The sequence below is a fragment of the Papaver somniferum genome, chromosome 6 (genome assembly GCF_003573695.1).
Source record: "Papaver somniferum cultivar HN1 chromosome 6, ASM357369v1, whole genome shotgun sequence".
Taxonomy (NCBI): domain Eukaryota; kingdom Viridiplantae; phylum Streptophyta; class Magnoliopsida; order Ranunculales; family Papaveraceae; genus Papaver; species Papaver somniferum.
In genome coordinates this window covers 38,309,003-38,330,651 of record NC_039363.1, presented here as the reverse complement: position 1 = coordinate 38,330,651, position 21,649 = coordinate 38,309,003, and the positions used below count along the sequence as shown (strand labels likewise).

At 43.2% G+C, this 21,649-nt stretch overlaps 1 protein-coding gene across 4 annotated transcripts; it reads left to right on the top strand.

Moving 5' to 3' along the window:
- The first annotated feature begins 676 nt into the window (after positions 1-676).
- On the top strand, positions 677-6,120 carry LOC113287337 (probable glutathione S-transferase parC). 4 transcript variants are annotated; one of them, XM_026536061.1, is made up of 4 exons: positions 677-784; positions 4,736-4,743; positions 5,471-5,672; positions 5,776-6,120. In XM_026536061.1, exons 1-4 carry the CDS (start codon positions 677-679, stop codon positions 6,118-6,120), a joined length of 663 nt encoding a protein of 220 aa, XP_026391846.1. The 4 variants fall into 4 exon arrangements, with proteins under 4 accessions (XP_026391846.1, XP_026391844.1, XP_026391845.1 ...); XM_026536059.1 differs by lacking the exon at positions 4,736-4,743 and having other exon boundaries at positions 677-785; positions 5,464-5,672; XM_026536060.1 differs by lacking the exon at positions 4,736-4,743 and having other exon boundaries at positions 677-791; positions 5,473-5,672.
- Positions 6,121-21,649: the final 15,529 nt, after the last annotated feature.

Below are 21,649 nucleotides of genomic sequence, written 5' to 3'. Positions count from 1 at the left end.
GTTTGAGATGTAAGGCGTTGCTGGATTCCTTGCATCTATGGACATTGGTACAGGGAGAAGGAGAGTGAGAGTGCATTGTGAGAAAGGTTATGTACAAGTAGTACGAGTTTCATGTCATGCTCGGTAGTTAGGTTACATCCAGACTGATTTCCCATAAATGCGTCACTGTCAATTTCCAAGGCTCATTCGTTCTTACGCTGACCAGCGGTGCCATTGGTTTGCTCCGAAAGTCCTTGGCCTGAAGAAAGGGTGGTAGTATCTAAAATTTAAAGGTGCATTCAGCGAGCTGTTGTTCATAGATGCTGCAATGGTAATTTAAAGCTAGGCGCCAGGTTGGAAGTGTCAGCTTTTAAAAGGCAAACTGAGGCTTTCCCCGGATAGAAAACCAAATGATTTCCTTGACCCGATCGAATTCAACCTCGTAATAATATGATGAATGCAATGACGCACATATTGTTTACACTTACCGACATGATCAAGTGATTATCCCCAAGAAAATCAATATTATACTACTACGATAAGACAAAGGTTGACGAAGAACATGGACTCACTCGATTAAAAAACTATAAGCACGTCATTCAACTGCATCGCAGAAACTAGATTCTTTCATTCATCCCTTGTATTGTCTTCCGTAATTCGTTGTGTATTTGAGCTTTTACAGAAACACAGTGAATCGATGATGAGTGATGAAATAGTTCTATTGGATTTTTGGCCAAGTCCATTTGGGATAAGGGTCAGAATTGCCTTGGCAGAAAAAGAAGTTAAATATGAATACAAGGAAGATGTTAAGAGTCATCCTGATGACTCTCCGAACAAGTCTCAACAACCATGACTATGACTTAGTATCACTCTAATATTCATAGCCTATAATAACGGGTTGCAAAGCTATCCCTATTTTATATGTTTCTTAACAAACTTTGTAACTGTGTTGAGCAGAACACCTTGTTATAAATAAACAAGCTCTCCATACACATTAGGTGTGGAAGCATTCATCCTCATTATCATTTTTTAACTTGGTATCAGCCTTGATCCAAGCCATTTTCCGCAACATATCAAAAAAAAAAAATATACATATCATTAGAACCCTAACAAAAACCAATTATGGCAGAAACCACAAATACTCTTCGACAGGTGCAGATTCATCACCTTGTCACTTTGAAGCACACAGAAACCAACCACATCCTATGGAAGGCTCAATTCAAACCTATTCTAAAAGGGTATGATCTTAATGGATTTGTGGATGGAACAAAACCAGTTCCTGCTAGAACTTTACCTAACAGTGAAGCTGTAAATCCAGAGTTCACAGCATATGAACATCAGGATTCTTTAATTGTGGGATGGCTGAATTCCACATTAACACCAGAGGTTCTAAGCAATGTAGCCCATCTTGCAACTGCAAAAGAAGTATGGGACAAACTCGAGTCTGAATACGCACCAAAAACATTTCATCATCAGATGAATCTGAAGAAGCAACTACACAACATGTCGAAAGGTAACAAATCACTAAAATCATATTTAAATGATGCTAAATCTCTATTTGCTCAACTGGCAGAATCGGGTTGTGCTGTTACAACGAATGAGAAGAAGCAGGCTATCAGTAATGGTCTTAACCAAAGCTATGATACAATTGTCACCGCTTTAAGTACGGTTGAAAATATGGATATAGACACTTTCTATTCTCATCTTGTCACCTTTGACATGCGTCAAGAACAACAACTATCCCTGTTACAAACTCCAGTTGCAAATGTGGCTGTAACTAACTCTGCATCTGGATCCAGAGGAGATTCAAGAAAATTTAATACCCAATATAGACCTCAGTTCAACAACAATCAACCAAACTTTCCCCAACAGCAATATCAAAGGAATCCTCAATTCATAGAAAAGTGTCAAATCTGTAAGAAAAAGGGACATCTTGGAGACAAATGTTGGTTTCGTTATGAGAAACCATCCAGCCAAACCAAACGCACTCCTGCAGCCTATATTGCTTTACCTGGTGAGCATGCAGAACAACAATGGGTGACGGATACAGGCGCTACTCACCATTTAACGGCTGATATGCGAAATTTATCCATTCCACATGAGTACAATGGCACTGAACAAGTTCATGTGGGGAATGGTAATGCACTGGATATCTCTAATGTCGGTAATGCCTCTTTTACAGTTAATTCAAGAACTTTTAAGTTGAATAATATATATCATGTTCCTAAAATTCGAACTAATTTGTTATCAGTCTCTCAAATCTGTAAAGACAATGATGTCTACTTTGAATTTCACCCAAATTTTTTTTGTTGTAAAGGACATGTGCACGGGAACGCTGCTGTTGAGAGGCTTCACTAAGAATGGACTGTATGTTTTCGACGGATTTAAACTGCTGGAGAAAGCAATAAAACCGCAGGCATTGACTTCATCTACTCTACCTATATGGCACCAGCGTTTAGGTCATCCCATGCTGAGCACTGTGTCTAAAATTTGTCGTCAGTATTCCCTTCCAATAAAAAATAAGTCTTTTGACTTCTGTCATTCTTGCCATGTGAGCAAAAGCAAGAAGTTACCTTTTGTTCCTAGTAGTACTGTTTACACTAAGCCATTAGGTTTAATTGTGTCAGATATTTGGGTCTCTCCCTCTTTATCAAGAACTGGATATCGGTACTATATATTATTTATGGATGTGTTTTCTCATTATACCTGGGTATTTCCTCTTGTTCAACGTTCTGATGCTCTGCAAACTTTCATTCTATTTCGTAAACAAATTGAAAACCTTACTGATTACACCATTAAAGTCTTTCAATTTGATAATGCACTTGAATATAAGAAATTCACTTCCTATCTCAATGATTCGGGTATCCAGCATCGTTTCTATTGTCCACATACTTCACCCCAAAACGGCTTAACAGAGAGACATATTAGACATGTGACTGAATCTGGTTTAGCTCTACTCTTCCATGCACATATTCCTACTTCTTTCTGGGCGGATGCTTTTGTCACTGCCTGTTATCTTATTAACAGACTTCCTAAATCTACTTTAGATACAAAAACTCCATTAGAATTGTTGTTCAACAGGCTTCCTGATTATTCCTTCTTAAAAGTGTTTGGCTGCTTAGCGTATCCATGCTTGAGGCAATATAACAGCCATAAACTTGAACCGAGATCCCTTTCTTGTGTCTTTATTGGTTACAGCAATGCCCATAAAGGGTACATGTGTTTACACAGAGAATCAAACAGGATTTATATTTCTAGGCATGTTCGTTTTGTGGAAAACTACTTTCCATTCTTACCTCTCAAGCAACATTCTCCGGAGCCAAATCCAGGTATGGAAAACTCCAGCACTAGTGTTTTCTTTAAGCACCCTTTTCACAACTGTTGTATTCCTGTGCATCAAAGTGTTGTTTCAGAGCAGTATGGTAATCTACAAGCAAATGAGAATATAAGTGCTCCATCACCAGTAGCGTCTTTTGGTGGTACATCAGATACTGCGGGGTCTATTTCACAAGTGGGATCTCCGACAAACAATAACTCAATAGTTGAGTCTTCATTACAAGCCTCAGCTTCTACTGCTCATGCAGACTTGCAGTCTGATAATGCCAGACATCCAATGGTGACGCGGGCAAAGTCTGGTATACATAAGCCCATCCAGAAACTGTGCCTAGCATCTTCTAAACACCCCTTGGCTGATGAAGACTTTATGGAACCAACATGTTTTTCAACTGCAAGAAAAATTCCAGAGTGGAGAAGTGCGATGGATATCCAGATAAATGCATTGATTCAAAATGGTACGTACTCTCTTGTTAAATACGAAAAAGGCATGAATGTTGTGGGTTCAAAGTGGGTGTATAGGGTAAAGCAAAATCCAGACTGTACTATTAACAAGCATAAATCTCGTTTGGTTGCCAAGGGTTATACACAACAGCAGGGAATTGACTATGGTGAAACATTCTCGCCGGTGGTTAAACCTTGTACTATTCGGCTTGTGCTGTCTATTGCTGTGATGCGCAACTGGGATATCAAGCAGTTGGATATGGAAAATGCATTTCTGCATGGCGACTTGAAGGAAGATGTATATATGCAGCAGCCTCAAGGTTATGTGGATGAATCATATCCTAACCATGTGTGCAAACTGCACAAATCCCTCTATGGGCTCAAGCAGGCACCGAGGGCATGGTTCTCTAAGCTAAGTAATTACTTAGTTCAGTTGGGGTTCAAGGGTTCTATTTCTGATAGTTCACTTTTTATTCGTCATTCTCATAATAACACTTTATATGTTCTGGTGTACGTCGATGATATTATTGTAACTGGTTCAAGTACTGCTCAGATTTCCAAGTTGTTTGAGGATCTTGCTGCTATGTTTGCTCTTAAGGATTTGGGTGATTTGTCTTTCTTTTTGGGGATAGAAGTGCTTAGAAAGGGGAATGAATTAATTCTTACTCAGCGTAAATATATAACGGACCTTCTGCGCAAAACAAAGCTGGATGGAGTAAAACCGGTGAACACTCCTTTGGCAGTCAATGCTAAAATCCAGAGGCAAGGTTCTACTAGATTTCATGATTCCACATTGTATCGAAGTGTTGTTGGTGCACTTCAATATCTGCATTTAACAAGACCAGACATCTCTGTTGATGTCAATAAGGTGTGTCAATTTATGCATGACCCTTATGACGAGCATTGGGATCTCGTAAAAAGGATTATTCGATATCTCAAAAATACAATTGATTATGGTTTGCATATCAGTCCGTCGAAGGATTTTTCGTTGCAGGTCTACACTGATGCGGATTGGGTTGGGAGCCTGGATGACAGACGATCTACGAGTGGATTCTGTGTGTACTTTGGGGGCAACTTAATTTCATGGAGTGCAAGGAAGCAAAAAACGGTATCAAAGTCCAGCACTGAAGCGGAATACCGTGGCATTGCTATTGCCACTTCGGAAATAATATGGATCCAATCTTTACTTCAGGAGCTGGGTGTGCAGTTCTCACCACCTATCCTTTGGTGTGATAATTTAGGGGCAACATATTTAACCTCTAATCCGGTCTTCCATGCACGTACTAAACATATCGAATTGACTACCATTTTGTTCGGGAGCGGGTAGCGGAAAATCTACTCAAAGTCAGGTTCATCAGTTCAAGAGATCAGGTCGCTGACATCTTCACTAAAGGTCTTCCATCACCCAGGTTTCATATACTCCGTGCCAAGTTGAAACTTCGCCAGCTACAGTTCAACTTGAGGGGGGATGTTAAGAGTCATCCTGATGACTCTCCGAACAAGTCTCAACAACCATGACTATGACTTAGTATCATTCTAATATTCATAGCCTATAATAACGGGTTGCAAAGCTATCCCTATTTTATATGTTTCTTAATAAACTTTGTAACTGTGTTGAGAAGAACACCTTGTTATAAATAAACAAGCTCTCCATACACATTAGGTGTGGAAGCATTCATCCTCATTATCATTTTCTAACTGAAGAATATCTCAGAGAAAAAAGTCCGTTACTTCTGAAAATGAATCCAATTCACAAGAAAATTCCTGTTCTGATCCATAATGGAAAACCTATCACTGAATCCCTTAATATCGTGGAATACGTCGACAAAGTTTGGAACCAAAAATCTTCACTCTTGCCTGCTGATCCTTATCAAAGAGCTTTAGCAAGGTTTTGGGCTGACTACATCGACAAAAAGGTATAGATTCTTCTAAAAACCATGTATTTGTTTGCTCTCTTCTTCTTTTTCTCACTGCGTCCATGACTTTAACGTCCAATCAAAATCTATAAATTGTTTGCAGGTTTATGATGGTGGGAAGAAAATCTGTATGAGTAAAGGTGAAGAACTAGAGAAAGCGAAGAAAGACTTCATTGGTATCTTGAAGGTATTAGAAAGCGAGCTCGGAGAGAAGCCTTACTTTGGTGGTCAGAGAATGGGGCTTGTAGACGTGGCTTTGATTCCATTTTACAGTCGGTTTTACTCGTACGAGAAAGTTGGGAAGTTTAGTATCGAAGAAGTGTGTCCCAAATTAGTCAGTTGGGGAAAGAAATGCATGGAGAATGAGAGTGTTTCTAAGTCGCTACCTGATCCAGAGAAAGTCTTTGAGTTTATGTTGGTACTCAAGAAGTGGATTGGAGTTGACTAGATATGCTAAGCACTTTGGAGTATGAAATCAATTTCATGATATCTTTTTTTTTTTAAGAAAGGGCACCTCTTTTTCTGTGCGGAGGGCTCTTCTCTATGATATTAATGTTCAGACTGTTCGGACTTGGCAAAAACAAAAAAGTTCAGAATGTGAACACGGGAAGAGCTAATAGGTTAAATATTAGGTTAGATTGTTGATTTTGATTGTTTAAGTAGGTCAGATTTGATCAAATTTGAATTTAATTTCAGAAATTTAAGTTTTTACGGCTAAGAGTTTATATGTTCCTAGTGTGTACACATATATCTCACTATCAGACACGTGTATATAAAGAGGTACGTGGAAAGCATGCAGGCCAAAAACATCAAAACATGATGGGTCACGAAACACCAAATAAACCCCGAGGAGTTACTTTATCTCATCCCCAAAAGAGAAGCCAAGATCAACGGTGGAGAGAAAGTTAGCTGACACGGACTGACAGGGGCAGAAGACACTTGTCTGACACGAGCAGACCCCTCAACTACCCACATTAAACACTCCGAGCATTGTACGTGTCGACCAACCTGTGGAACGAGCGAGGATGCCTCTGCGGGATCAAGGGGGAAACGCAGACCTCCGCGCGATGGACGCAAGGACACAAGAAGATAAGGTTCCAACGGTCTTCAGAGATGGGTCCCACGTTCTAACCTTATAAATACCCAATCTCCACCAAGAGGAAAGGGGATCGAAAACATCAGGAAGGGAAGGAGAGAGAGAGAGAAATAGCAAAGGTAAGTTAATCCCTGAGAGGAGAGAAACATGTAAACCCCAAAAATCATTCAACTATTCGTGTAACCGTGAAGAACATAGTAGAACAACAAATCCCGTGGATGTAGGCCTTAGTGCTGAACCACGTAAACCATGGTCTTATTTACATTTCAGCACTTTACATTCATTTAGCTCCGCACGTGTTTGCTTATATGTTTTGTTTTCCTCAATACTTATATCCCATGCACAAACGCCACGCCTGGAGTGGTTGGAGGAGGCCATGATAAACCCGAAGGTTTTGAGCCAATGAATCAACACCAGGGTACCATCATCATAATCTCCCTAGATGTTAAAGATTGATTGTGAGCGTTCAGACACGCGCGTGGTTCATGTGCTCACAATTTGGCGCTAGAAACAGGGACTTCGTCCCGGTAAAAGATTTATCTTGTCCTGTGATTTCATTTTAATTTGGCATATGATTGCTCTGATTTTTATCAGCTCGGACCGTATAGATCATTCGTCAACTGTATTATGTTCAAAAACCCACCTTTGGTCTTCGATAAGAGTTATTGTTCTAAGCGGGTTATTGTTCTAATCCATCGGATTTACAATTTTCGTAGTTTTTATACTAAGGATCGCTTTTAATAAAACTCTAACCCGTAGTTTATAGCCTGCGGGTATTAATTCCCTCTTGAAAAATTGTATTTCGCCAACTAACCCGCTTCACGCGGATATTCCCGTTTCTGTTGTTTGAAATAACTTATGCAGAGAGAACGTGTTGCGAGTAAAGAAGGCAAGTTTACGCGAGATTTCAGTATCAACAAAAGGGCACGTGATGGAAAAGACGCAGGAAGCAGGAAAATCCAAAGCTTTGTCAAAAGAAACGCCCAGGACAACCCCGATCATCACCCGAAGCAAGCAGAAAGGAGATAAAGCTAAAGTGACCAATCGAAGGCAAGATACTGCAGAAATCACTTCACCCATGAACGCTAATTCAGTTGCAGCGGCGGCTCTCAGAGCAGCAACGATAAAGTACGGGGAGGCTGCGGTAATTCCGAAGGCTGCGGAGGCTAGCAATACCTTCACCATGAGTCAACTTAATCAACCAAGAGAAAGGGTGGATGAATCCAGAACATTCCAACCCGCGTACCTGCTAACCTTTGGAATGCCACTAACAAATAATCAGAATCAAACCATACCGGCGGCTCTGGCACCGCAGAGGGGCGCTCACTCCAATTTGGAAACACCAGCAACAGAAGCTGAACCCCTGCCACCTTTAGTACAGACCATGGAGAAGGGCGGCACCACGGCTGTAGCGGCACGCGCTGGGACTCCCAATCAGGGGTCCAACCAATCACACCGACTAATGGCTGAGCTAGAGGAACTGAGGAAGAACCAGCAGGTTTTCGCAGAAGCTGTAGCTCTGTTGGCCAGAGAAAATCAAGATTTAAAGGAGCGGATTGCTCTAAGCATGAAGACCAGCCAACAACTTGATGAAGCAAGCTCCAAAGCACCAGAGCCAATCCAAGACTGTAGAGTCGTCCTAGCGGCCAATGAAGACGTGACAAGGAGACGTAGCGTATCCGACCCGGATTATGACTATGGAGAGTCAGACGGTGATGAGCTGAAGAATTTAGAGCACCAACGCGCAATGGAGGAACTACGAGATGAGATGATGGCAGAGATCAGGAAATTAAAAAATAAACAAGGTGGGGGAAGGTTAGAGGAGGTCATGAGAGAAGCTAACTCCACGCCCCTAACGCATCGCTTGGCCAACACCCCTATTCCACTGAAATGCCCTATCCCGACGTTCGAATGCTATGATGGATCCAGCGACCCTGCTGCACATGTTCGGTACTACAACCGTGTCTTAGCTAGATGGGGTCAGAACGACGCCGTACTCTGTAGATACTTCCCGTCAAGCTTGAAGGGATCGGCGTTATCATGGTTTGATAATCTTCCACCAAACTCCATCCACTCATATGACCAACTCGCAGAGAAATTCTTAAGAACATACATGTACAACAAGACTGTAAACACCGGGATGGATAAGCTCTTTTCACTAGCAATTGGCTACAAGGAAACCACGAGGGAGTACACAAACAGATGGCATAAGATCTGCCAAGCCATAGGGAGCGTGGACCCAGTGGTAAGCATCAACTGCTATAAATGGGGCTTAGACCGAATGAGTCCCCTATTTGTTGAAATTCACGGGAGCGTGCCCAAGACAGAAGGAGATCTCCGAATAATTATCGAGAAACACGCTCGACTTGAAGAAATTCAACGGGAAAACCCGTGGGCATATCCGCAGAGGTCTCACCGCACCAATTCAGCGGAACAAACCAATGGGGCCAAAAGGGGTTGCTCGGATGAGAGACCTCACGAAGATAGGAAGGAACGGAGGGTTGAACGAAGTACAGGCGACCGAAAATTCGAAGATCAAGTTTACACGAAACTCAACGCTAGCTATGCTCGTATCCTACGAGAAATCAAAGGGAGGGAAAACTTAGAGTGGCCATGGTCTAAGGGAAAGCAGCCCCCGAGATCCGAGAAGTCTAAAGATTACTGTGAGTATCACTGTTTCAACGGACACCAGACCGAAAAATGCAAGAACCTTAAAATAATGATCCAAAAATTAATTGATGCGGGAGAACTCAAACATTACATACGAAAGAAGGTTACCGAGGACAGATCCAAACGAACCAAACTAGTCCAACTTCCGGAAGAAAACCGAACAATCAACACCGTCTCGTGTTCCGAAGCCACAGGACCCTCACTCACAGTGCAGATTGGAAAAAGGTTACGGAAGCAATTCGAAGACCGCTGCGAGTTATATAAGGTCGATGGGATAGCGGTGGACGAACACGAAGAATGGATGGAATCTCCTATCATCTTCGATGCCGAGGATATCGAAGAATATATGGAAGACCATAACGATCCCTTGGTCCTAACATTACCAGTAGCTGGATGTAACCTCAAAAAGATCCTCATAGACGGGGAAGCTCTGTAAATTTCCTATTCTATGATGCATTCAAACGGATGAAGCTCCAGGATGAACAGTTGATGACCTCTTATCACACCATCTACGGATTCAATGGAGAAGCCACGAATCCCTTGGGAGACATCGTGTTACAGGTCAACGCAGGGCCCATGAAACTGGATACCCGATTCAGTGTGGTGGACACCCCTTCCCCCTACAACGCCATTATTGGACGACAATGGGTGCACAAGCTCAAAGGAGTTGCGGCAACGTACCACCAATATCTCAGATTTCCAACACCTGAGGGAGTAATGGAAATCAAGGGAGATCGGATCACTACGCGAGAGTGCCAGGCCACTCAGGATCATATCAACGACGAGCAAGAAGAGCAGCGAAAAATCCGAAGAGTAAAAAATCAAGAAACCGCGAAAGAGAAGGCCATAGACCTGTTCCTCAAGGAAACTACAGGGAAGGGCTTGACGAAAGATGATAATGTCCTAAGCACAGAAACAAGTACTTCAACAACCAGCGAAGAACAGAAACACGCTAAATAGCAATTAAAGAACGTCCCAGTCCTCGGAAACCCGAAGCCTGTGTTCACACCAGTGGAGCCCGTAAAGGAAATCAACATAGGAACGGAAGAAAACCCGAAGATGATCAAAATCGGGACCATAATGGACGAAGGAAGGGAACATTCCTTAACCAAATTACTTGAGGAATACGCGGATGTGTTCGCCTGGAAGCTAGGAGATATGCCGGGGATTGACCCAAAAGTAATCCAACATGAACTACGCATCAAACCGGGCACACCCCCGTTCAGGAAGAAAATACGAAAAGTGGCTCCAGAATATCATGAGGCGGTATAAACAGAACTTCGGAAGCTACTAGATGCAGTATTTATCAAGGAAGTCAAATACCCTAACTGGATCTCCAACATGGTCATTGTTCCTAAGAAAAATGAAGGGGTTAGAATATGCATCGACTTTACTAATCTCAACAAGGCATGTCCAAAGGACAGCTATCCCCTGCCGAGCATAGATCAACTGGTTGAAGCAGTTGAAGGGTACGAAGAACTGTCATTCATGGACGGATATTCTGGTTACAACCAAGTAGCCCTGGCAGAAGAAGATCAGCCACACACAGCGTTCTATACCCCACATGGCCTTTATTGCTATACCAGAATGCCTTTCGGGCTCCGAAACGCAGGGGCAACATACCAAAGGATGGTCGATGCTATCTTCAAGCCATGGATTGGAGGAACCCTAGAAGTCTACGTGGACGACATGCTCGTCAAAAGCAAGCTGCGTAAAAATCACCACCAGGACCTGAGGAATATCTTCGAAGCAATGAGACAGCATCACATGAAAGTGAATCCGGAAAAATGTACTTTCGGTGTCACCTCGGGGAAGTTCCTCGGGTATCTGGTGACGAAAAGGGGCATCGAGGTAGACCCAGCTAAGATTCAATCCATAGTAGAGATTCCGTCACCAAAGAATCTGAAGGAAGTGCAGAAGCTCAATGGGTCCATAGCAGCGTTGGGCAGATTTATTGCACGGTCCTCGGACAAATGCAAACATTTCTTCAATATTCTTAAAAAAGGGAGCAGGTTCGAATGGACCGCTGAATGCGAGGAAGCATTCCAAAAAATCAAAGAACATCTAGCTTCAATCCCAATCCTGCAGAAACCAGACCCTGATGAAGTTTTGGCACTGTACATAGCAGCAACAGAGGACGCAGTCAGCGCGGTATTAGTCAAGACCAATACAAAGGTAGAACAGCCTATCTATTACGTCAGCAAGACACTCAATTCCGCGGAAAGAAATTATACTAAGATTGAACAACTCATCCTCGCACTGGTATGGGCTACCCAAAAACTGAGAACCTACTTCCTAACTCACCTTGTCAGGGTACCATGCAAAGCACCATTGAAAGCAGTCCTCAAAAGCACGAGAAAACTGGGCCGAATAGCCAAATGGAACACCCATCTGGACCAATTCAACATCATTCATGAAATTCAACATTCTCAGAAGTCCCAAGTGCTGGCAGATTTCTTAGCAGACCTCCCCCTAGACAACGACGAAGAGATTAAGGGAATACCAGAAGCCGAGGAAGAAATCAAGGATCCAATGGATATCCTCGAACCTGCGAGTCATAGACAATGGGAAGTCTTTGTCGACGGATCTAAAAATAAGGAAGGAGCAGGAATAGGTATTGTCATTATCACCCCAACTGGAGAAAGGATTATACAGGCACTTAGATTGGAATTCAAAGAGCATACCAATAACATTGTTGAATATGAAGCTGTCGTACATGCCCTACGTATAATAATAGAGATGGGGGTAACCGATGTAAGGCTGACAAGTGATTCACAACTTGTCATACGGCAAATTGGGCTCGAGTATAATGTGTACGATGACACTCTTTCAGCTTACATGGCCTTGGTCCAAACATTGGCATCACAAATCCCGAACATTAAGTTCCGGCACTTATGCAGAAGAGACCTCAGGCACGCGGATGCCCTAGCATATATATCATCCATGCTGAGGGATAAAAATGCCGAAGGTATTAAAATAGCGAGGGTATACGAGCCTTCGATTGCATCTCAATTCTCCTTCGCTACCAATCAAGATGTGATGGAAGAAAATATCGAAGACCAGGTAGGAGAAGACATCCATAATGACTTTGATGAAGAAGACATCCTGTCAAGAGCAAATCAAGACGAAGACTTCAGCAACGAAGATGACTGGAGGGTGACAATACAGGCCTTTCTCGAAAAAGGAAGCTTACCTGCGGATCGGAAACTAGCTAGGAAGGTGCTCTCCAAAGTGGGAAGATATGATCTTCGGGAGGGGGTCCTGTATAGAAAATCCTTCCTTGGACCATTACTACGCTGCTTGTCCCGGAAAGAGGGGCATCGAATTCTAAATGATATCCACTATGGTGACGCGGGGAATCATAGCGGCATGAGATCACTGGCTGACAAGGCAAAAACGCAAGGATATTACTGGCCGACTATGATACAAGATGCTGCGAGGATGTCCCGAGGATGTGAAGAATGTCAGCGCTTCGCGAAAAAAATCCACGCGCCGGCAACAAGGTTAAACTCTGTCGATAGCCCGTGGCCATTTGCAAAATGGGGCGTAGACATCGTCGGGCCTTTCATCGAAGGATCAGGGAAGAGACGATTTTTGATAGTAGCCACAGACTACTTCAGTAAATGGGTGGAGGCTAAGGCCTTGGCCAGGATCAGAGACGCGGATGTGTTCACTTTCATATTCCAGAACATCATTTGCAGATTTGGTATACCTGCGGAAATTGTATCTGATAACGGTAAGCAATTACAGGGAAAAATATAGACATGCTCTTCGAAACCTTCAAAATAAGAAAGAACAAGTCCACCCCCTTATACCCTCAAAGCAACGGACAAGCGGAAGCTACCAACAAGACCCTCGCCCTTATACTCAAAAAAAAATTAGACGAGCATAAGGGAAGATGGTGCGAACAACTGCACAATTTCTTATGGGCATACAGGACAACACGAAGATCCGCTACCGGGGAATCCCCGTTTCTTCTAACTTATGGAGCTGAAGCAGTCATACCTACGGAAATCCTCATGCCAACCACGAAGACCGAAGCTTGGGAGAAAAACCTCACAACAGATATGATGTTAGAAAGGTTGGACGACTTGGAAGGAAGAAGGGAAGTAGCATTGCAAAAGATGGAAAATTATCAACGAAGACTAGCAAGGGAGTACAACAAAAAGGTAAATCTACGGAATTTTGTAGAGGGACAGTATGTGTTGAGAACAATCCCACGGTATCAGCAAGAAAAGAAATGGGGAAAGTTAGCACCTACATGGGGAGGACCTTTTATGATCCACGACATTGCGGGTAACGGTTCCTACCACCTTCGTAATCTAAAAGGAGAGGTCCTCCGGCATCCTTGGAAGGCTAAATGGCTCAAACCATACTTCCCATAGAAGCAACGCAGATTTGAATCTGCTTGGAGTGTACCAGAAGAAGAAGGGAGCCTGACCGCTCCACATGTTTCTATCTCTGGAAGAGGAATTGCAGACCTCAACTTATCAATCAAACAAGCTTTCAAATTATCAAGTCAGTGGAATCTACCTACAATATTGGGGAAAGTAGTTAATCTACAATCTCTCAGGGCTCCCCCATCAGTGTCCATAAGTGTAGGACCATGGGGAAGGCACCCAGCAGAAAGAGATACCCAACCAATCTTAAGGCAACGGGTCGACGGAATGGGTGCGTAAATATTTTAATCCCATATCCTAGAACGTTTCCCCGGCCGCCACCGTCTGGGAATCCTCTGGCCCAGGATTCGCCAGCGGGGTGACAGGTCTCAAGACGATCACGAAGGTACCTTCCTTCAGTATCGCACTCAAAAACACTTAAAAACTTTTGTTTTGATTTTTCACAAATACTTAAAATAAAAACAAAACAACATTGTAGGTATATCAGGAAGAGGATTCATTTCATAAAGCGTGATTACAAGAAGTGAAAGCCCAAAGTCAAGGATACACAATCAAAAAATATTCCTTTTACAGGATCATCAGCAAAAAATATCCTTGTTACATGATTACAAAAAGTATAATGATGCCGCGGATCCTACAAAACGCTGCGATCTCTACCTAAGTGGCGGCCCCATCGGCAGGATTATTCCGAAGACTTGATGGGACGCTCCCACCAGAAGAAGGGCCCGAGGAGCTGGGAAGGCAGAAGGAACGGGACGACGAGGATAGTTCTTCACGAGACCATGTTCATTCCTTAGGCCAAGTTCTATCCTCTCCAGCATCTTGTTCGTCTCCTCAGCCAATTGACAACGAGCCTTGTGTTTAATAACTGTTGTCCGCTGTTGGGCTTGGGATAATAACGAAGATAGCCGATTCACTTCTCCAGAAGCAGCACCAACGGCCTCCTCGCGGGTTGCTGCTAAATTCTTGAAGTGATTGGTCTGTTCTTCCTGCTGCGCTAAGAACGATTGAGCCTTTTCAAGTTTTTCATTTGTGACGCGAAGGCGTCCCTCGAGCTCTGAAAAAGACAACACCATGGAGTTAGCGTAGAAAAAAGACAAGGTCACACTCGATGAAATGGGATTATACCTTCGACACAAGCCGAAGCCTCTTCATACTCATTAACAACCGCATCTCGCGCTTCATCAAGATGATCATATTCCGCGGATAATTTCTTATAGTCTAGTTGAAGGTTGGTGAGAGTAAATTGACAGGCATCTAATTCTACCTGCTTCATCGAGTCCATATGACGAAGGTGGTCGACCTCTTTATTTATCTCTGAGACCCCTTTGCTGAGTCTGTACATGCACACTTCGAGATTCCTCTCAGACTCAGCATGACGAGCTACGTCGGAACGAGACGCGGAAAGAGCATTGCTGAGAGCGTAGACTTCAGCACGAGTATCATCTCTTTCTCTGGCAAGACAGAGCATATTATCCTGGACCCCTGAAAGAGGAATGGATCGAGCCGTCTGTAATTCTTCTTCCAACCGCTGAATCCTAGATTCCAACAAGGAAGTACGCTCACGGGCTTCCCGCATACTATCACGGGTCCACAGCAGTGTGCCATTAAATAAAGCACGATCATGGTTGTACAGATTTTGCATGTCGACCATCTGAACATGCCGCGTGCGCCATACCTCAGCCCGAGCATCCCATTTCTTAGCTTCACTCTTAATTTTCTCAACCAAATCTCTAATACGAGATTTTTGCCGAACTCTTTCGTTTCGAAGCCATATCAGCTCGGGGACGCCACCCACTGGAGATAGGGTGGGGAGACTCAGACAGAACAACAAAGAGATAAAAGAATGACGGCATACGGCGAGGGAAAAGAACCAAACCTGTGAAAGTGGAAACTTGGCTACGAGTTTGCTCTAACTCCGCGCGCACTGCAACAAGTTCTGACCGAAGATCAGCCTCTGCTTCACCCAGCTTTTCTTTCTCCTTAAGGCTTTTCTTCAGCTCTTCAATTTCCACCTCAGCCGCAGATAATTCCTTTTCTCGATGACGAAGCTTAGCCTCGAGCTTCAGAGATTTCTCTTTGAAGAACTGATACAGCACGTGGTTACAATGCTCGCTCCTCATCATCTACACATCAAGATGACAAACATTATTTCACCGAAGCGTCTGATCGTCACGTAGAAGTGTGTACGAAAATTTACCTCAAGCACACGCTGCTGCGGAAAGCCATATTGATACCCGTCGGCGATAGCCATCATATCGGCAACGGAAGTAGGAGGCTCCGGCACGAGGGTAGCTTCGGGAACAGTCAACCTTTTTCCCCAGGCTTCAGACACCTGCGCCTTTGAAGACATCTCCATCATGCGACGGGTATACGCGGTGGATTCCTTTTCCCCAGCGACCACAGGAGCGGGATGAGAGACAAACAGAAGATTCTTTTCCTTAAACCAATCTATGATGGCGTCCTCACCCTCATACGTCGGCGACTGGGGAAGACTATCGGCGGGCGCGTCAACGACAGATTTTCCTTTCTCTGACTCGACCCCCTCAGCATGCTCCTCCGCGCCTACATGCACAGCAGGCTCCTCCGCACCAACATCTTCTACAGTAGCATCCCCATTACCATCACCACCAAGAACATCCCAATCATCATTGGGGGAAAGTAAAGAGAAGTCCTCGGGAAAATCGAGGGCTTCGTCAAAGAACTCCCCCGTGGAATACATCCGATCAAAAGAAAATTCTTGAGAAGTGGGAAGGGTATCCGCGCCATCACCAGCAGGGACGGAAACATCCCCGATGACAACGTCATCAGCCATCACAACTTTATTCCTTCCTTCATCACCAGCGTGACCAGCGAAGACCTCTTCTCCGACATTGATAGGGGAGGTACCAGTACGTTCCTCCCCATCTGTAATCTCGTCCTCAGCAAACTCTTCGTTCACTGGACTAGTAACCTCTTCTTGGGCCTCAACCTCGCCCATCACCGTAGTAGAAGACTGCTTCGGCCTAATCTTTTTCTTCTTCAATACCTGAAACCAACACCACAAAAAGAATTATTTTTCCCGTCTGATGGAAGTTCTAAAAAATAAGCGCAGCTAGAATCTGCGTACCTGAGCAGCTGAGATATTCTTCGGTGGGAGTATAGCACCAGAACCATCCTCCTCGTCTCCCTCTATGATGTCCAGGGCATAAGGAAAATTCATGCCCGCGAAGTTCAGACGCCAGGGGCAGAAATCTCCATAGCGAACATGAGGAGATTCGCGCGGCTTACTATTCTCGGTAGGCCGCCAACCGCGGGGACCGGGGATCCAACTGTAAGCCCACAGACCAACTATATCGATAACGGTGGCGTGCCACTCGTAATCATGATCGCGCTTGATCCTCTCTCGCGCGGGGAAGAGTTTCCGATGACTGGACGCCTCCGTGCCAGGAACATACTTCAGCTTGGCATCGCTGACCTCATTTAACAGACGAATCTCGCCTCGAGGAGCAGGGAGATTCCGAAGGCTGACACTCCACGGCTTGCGATTCCTACTATTGACGTAATCCCCAAAGGATTTATTGAAATTCTCAGGAGTATACCATTCCTTCTCCATGGGATTGGGAACGTAACAAGTCATCGACGTTTCCCCCTTACTCCGAAGATAGCATTCCTTCAGGGCGCGGAGATAATTCCCCGATAGTTGGGATACGGAACGGCTATGAGTATTGGTGGAAGAACCCTCACGACTAACGAGCACGTCGTAGTAGAAGGAATCACCGGATTTGTACAACGGCAGCATCAGACCAGCCTCGAATGCCCCAACCGTCGTTAACAAATGAAACTCATCGAATTCGTACTTGGAGATAAGCTCATACGTAATATCATCCTCAGGGGCATAGAAACGAACCCCGAAGGCTTGAAGCTCATGCTTTTCCTTGAATATTTCAAGATCGATATGCTTGAAGGTTACTTTTTTCCTGCTAACAGAGACACTGCGTATCAAGGGAGCAGCCTCATCCTCCTCGGCGGGGCCGGATGAACTAACGAACGCTTCCGAAGCTTTTCTCTTCACGGGGGGATTCTTTGAAGATTCAACCCTAGGAGCTACGCTCTTCGTATTCTTCCCTTTAAAAGTTGGAGAAGACCGTAGATGATGCTCCGGCACTAACGAACGTAGAGGAGGAATGTCGAAAGCAACAGCGCGGGGCGGAGCCTGCGTACTCCTAGTATCATCACGAGGACGAGCCACTGAGCGATCAAAGACTCTTCGAGAACCAGACGGATTTATCGGGGGAATATCTTCCCTAGAGGACGAGGCTTTCGCTCCAGAAGAAACTCGACTCCGACGAACATCATCTTAAGAATCTCGACGCGGAGGAGATCTCGATAACCCAGAATCAGGAGTCTGATAAGTAGGCCGCGGACGGTCAGACATGGCTGCGGAAAGAATAAAATTAAGAACAAGTTATCACCAAAATCAAAAAACACATCCATAGCAATACAACCACGATAACGTAGCAACCCTAAAAGTAGTATACATGCTCAATATTTCACTCTCGAAGTAATGGCTTCCTTAATTTAAGACGAAGAACAGGGGAAAACTAGTATGCAAGCATCAGAAGAATTTCTTCATCACAAACAAGGAACAACAGTAGCAGAAAATTCACAAGTCAACACAGCATAAAACGGTGGAAATAAAGAAAAGGAAAACTTACCGGCAAAAACAGCAGTAGAAGAAACAAACAGGAGAAGCGGGCGTGGTTAATGCTAAGGTGGAGAGAATTTAAGATCACATGGGCAATGAAGACTGACAAAAAATTCAAAATCACAAGTGCAATAAAGACTGACAGAGAATTTAAGGTCACAGGTTCAATGAAGACAGACAGAAAATTTAAAGGAAGAATGAAAACTGAGAGAGTGTTTAGGAAGAATGAAATTAAATTTTCTTTCTATCCTTAAAATACCCGAAAGAAAGAGAAGGAAATTAAGGGAGGAATGGGAAAACGTGCCCGTTACATAAGCAGTTAATGCACCAATAAAAGACGTGCCCAAGTATCTAGGAGAAGTTATTAGGAGTGAGAAGAATATGCGACGATAGTTTTTCTTCAAGGCACCCATTAGTCATTCAAGCCCAAAGAAAAGGGGCAAATTGTGTACACATATATCTCACTATCAGACACGTGTATATAAAGAGGTACGTGGAAAGCATGCAGGCCAAAAACATCAAAACATGATGGGTCACGAAACACCAAATAAACCCCGAGGAGTTACTTTATCTCATCCCCAAAAGAGAAGCCAAGATCAACGGTGGAGAGAAAGTTAGCTGACACGGACTGACAGGGGCAGAAGACACTTGTCTGACACGAGCAGACCCCTCAACTACCCACATTAAACACTCCGAGAAGTGTACGTGTCGACCAACCTGTGGAACGAGCGAGGATGACTCTGCGGGATCAAGGGGGAAACGCAGACCTCCGCGCGATGGACGCAAGGACACAAGAAGATAAGGTTCTAACGGTCTTCAGAGATGGGTCCCACGTTCTAACCTTATAAATACCCAATCTCCACCAAGAGGAAAGGGGATCGAAAACATCAGGAAGGGAAGGAGAGAGAGAGAGAAATAGCAAAGGTAAGTTAATCCCTGAGAGGAGATAAACATGTAAACCCAAAAAATCATTCAACTATTCGTGTAACCGTGAAGAACATAGTAGAACAACAAATCCCGTGGATGTAGGCCTTAGTGCTGAACCACGTAAACCATGGTCTTATTTACAATTCAGCACTTTACATTCATTTAGCTCCGCACGTGTTTGCTTATATGTTTTGTTTTCCTCAATACTTATATCCCATGCACAAACGCCACGCCTGGAGTGGTTGGAGGAGGCCATGATAAACCCGAAGGTTTTGAGCCAATGAATCAACACCAGGGTACCATCATCATAATCTCCCTAGATGTTAAAGATTGATTGTGAGCGTTCGGACACGCGCGTGGTTCATGTGCTCACACCTAGCCGAAATTCGGCCTTAGGCTAGCACTATTTTGTTGTTTATAGCTGGGAAATGGTGAATTCTTAGTTGTAAGTAGGCATGCACACGACACACGATTATTGAGCATCCGTAACTGAACGGTTATCCTGTTTTGATAATCGGTGATAGCAATTGACAGGTTCAGTTCATTTCGGTTCTGAGCTGACTCGGTTCCGTATAAAATGGTCGATTTTAGTAAACTGACAGGTCATCCTCAAGGTTATTTTTGTTTTTCATAAACTCAAAAACCTATCAGAATCATGAATACTTGTAAAATTAAATTGTGAGTTTGTGACATATACATACACGAACCAGAGAAGAGATGATATCTACACAAAAACTAAAAGGAGAGGGAACCAATTACACCACCAATTTTTTCGTCCGGCAACCTGTATGGACAAAACCCAATACAATTGCAAGTATATCTAATAAAAGATCCTTGAACAATATGTATGTAGAGTTTTTCTTTTTCTCGCCCACAATCAATATGTCTAGACTCAAAAGCCCGCGAACCTGATTGTGTAAAAGAGTTCTTAGACGATCTCACAAATCAATATCCAAGATCACTCTAGTCGTATCCAAATCAATAAAATCTGAATTCTAACTAGTATGAAACTTGTAACCTGTCCTTCAAGATACAAATTCAACAAGAACAAATCTCGTTATTGATCTCAGTTAATAAGGACTTAACTATCTAGATTGATTACGCACTACCTGTGCGATTCCTATTATAAAGATAAAACAAAATAAAGCGGAAAAAGAAAAATACAAGTCACCAGAAATTTTGTTAACGAGGAAAATTGCATCTACAAAAAAAACTCGAAACCTCCCATCTTTGAACACCAAACCTTATTAAGCTTCTACAAACACTAGCCTACAGTCAGACTCCAGATTAAAATGTGATGAGACCGAATTAACCCTCCAAGCAACTCAGCTGCAATCGTGCTTTTTACATCTCTTGAATATCGTAAGGTTCTGCGCAACTGATTCCCTTGGCTGACATACATTACATCCTAATAGTTGCTTTAACCTAAGTGATGACTTTTGATACCAACATGCCTCTGACAGATAACCCTATTTTATTTCCCTTTTGATTTTTCAATCTAGGCTTGGAAATTTGTTTGCAATTAAAAAGGAAAGCAAACCTCACGAATCGAAACAGTTACACTTAGTTAGCTGAAAAGCCTAGATTACTAACCATCTCTCAAGAACAATCCATACAAATCAAAGAAGGGTTAGATATCTATCTTGAGGAATCACAAAATCTGAGACGAAGAGAACTTTGTGATTTCTATTTATCTCGTTTCTTATCTGAGATTACGATAACCTCAAAGATCAATAATAACAAGATCAAGATACAAGAACTATCAGGTAATAGATAGTCCGACCTAGCTTCACGAATTCCTAATTGAAGTCTTTGAGTCGTAACATAGAATACAGTTCATGAAGAACCTAGGTTATAAAGGATGACTCTAGATTAGAAACTAGGACAAAGAAATGTATGGTGCCAAGAAATCCTTTGCAAGAGTCCCTATATGTATAGATCTTCAAGGCTCTAGGTAGATTTTGATTCAAGCTAAGATAACTTGAGACCCAAGAGAAAACTTTCTCAATTTAGATGAAATTCTTATTAAGAATTCATGTAAGCATGTGAGAAGTCCCCATGAAATTACACATAAGAATATACAATATGGTACAAGATTCTGGAACCGTGTACAATGATAGTTCGAATTGAGATAGATGCCTTTTGAATTTAGAAGCATAAATGGTGTTCAATAACACTCAAGACTTAAACCATGATT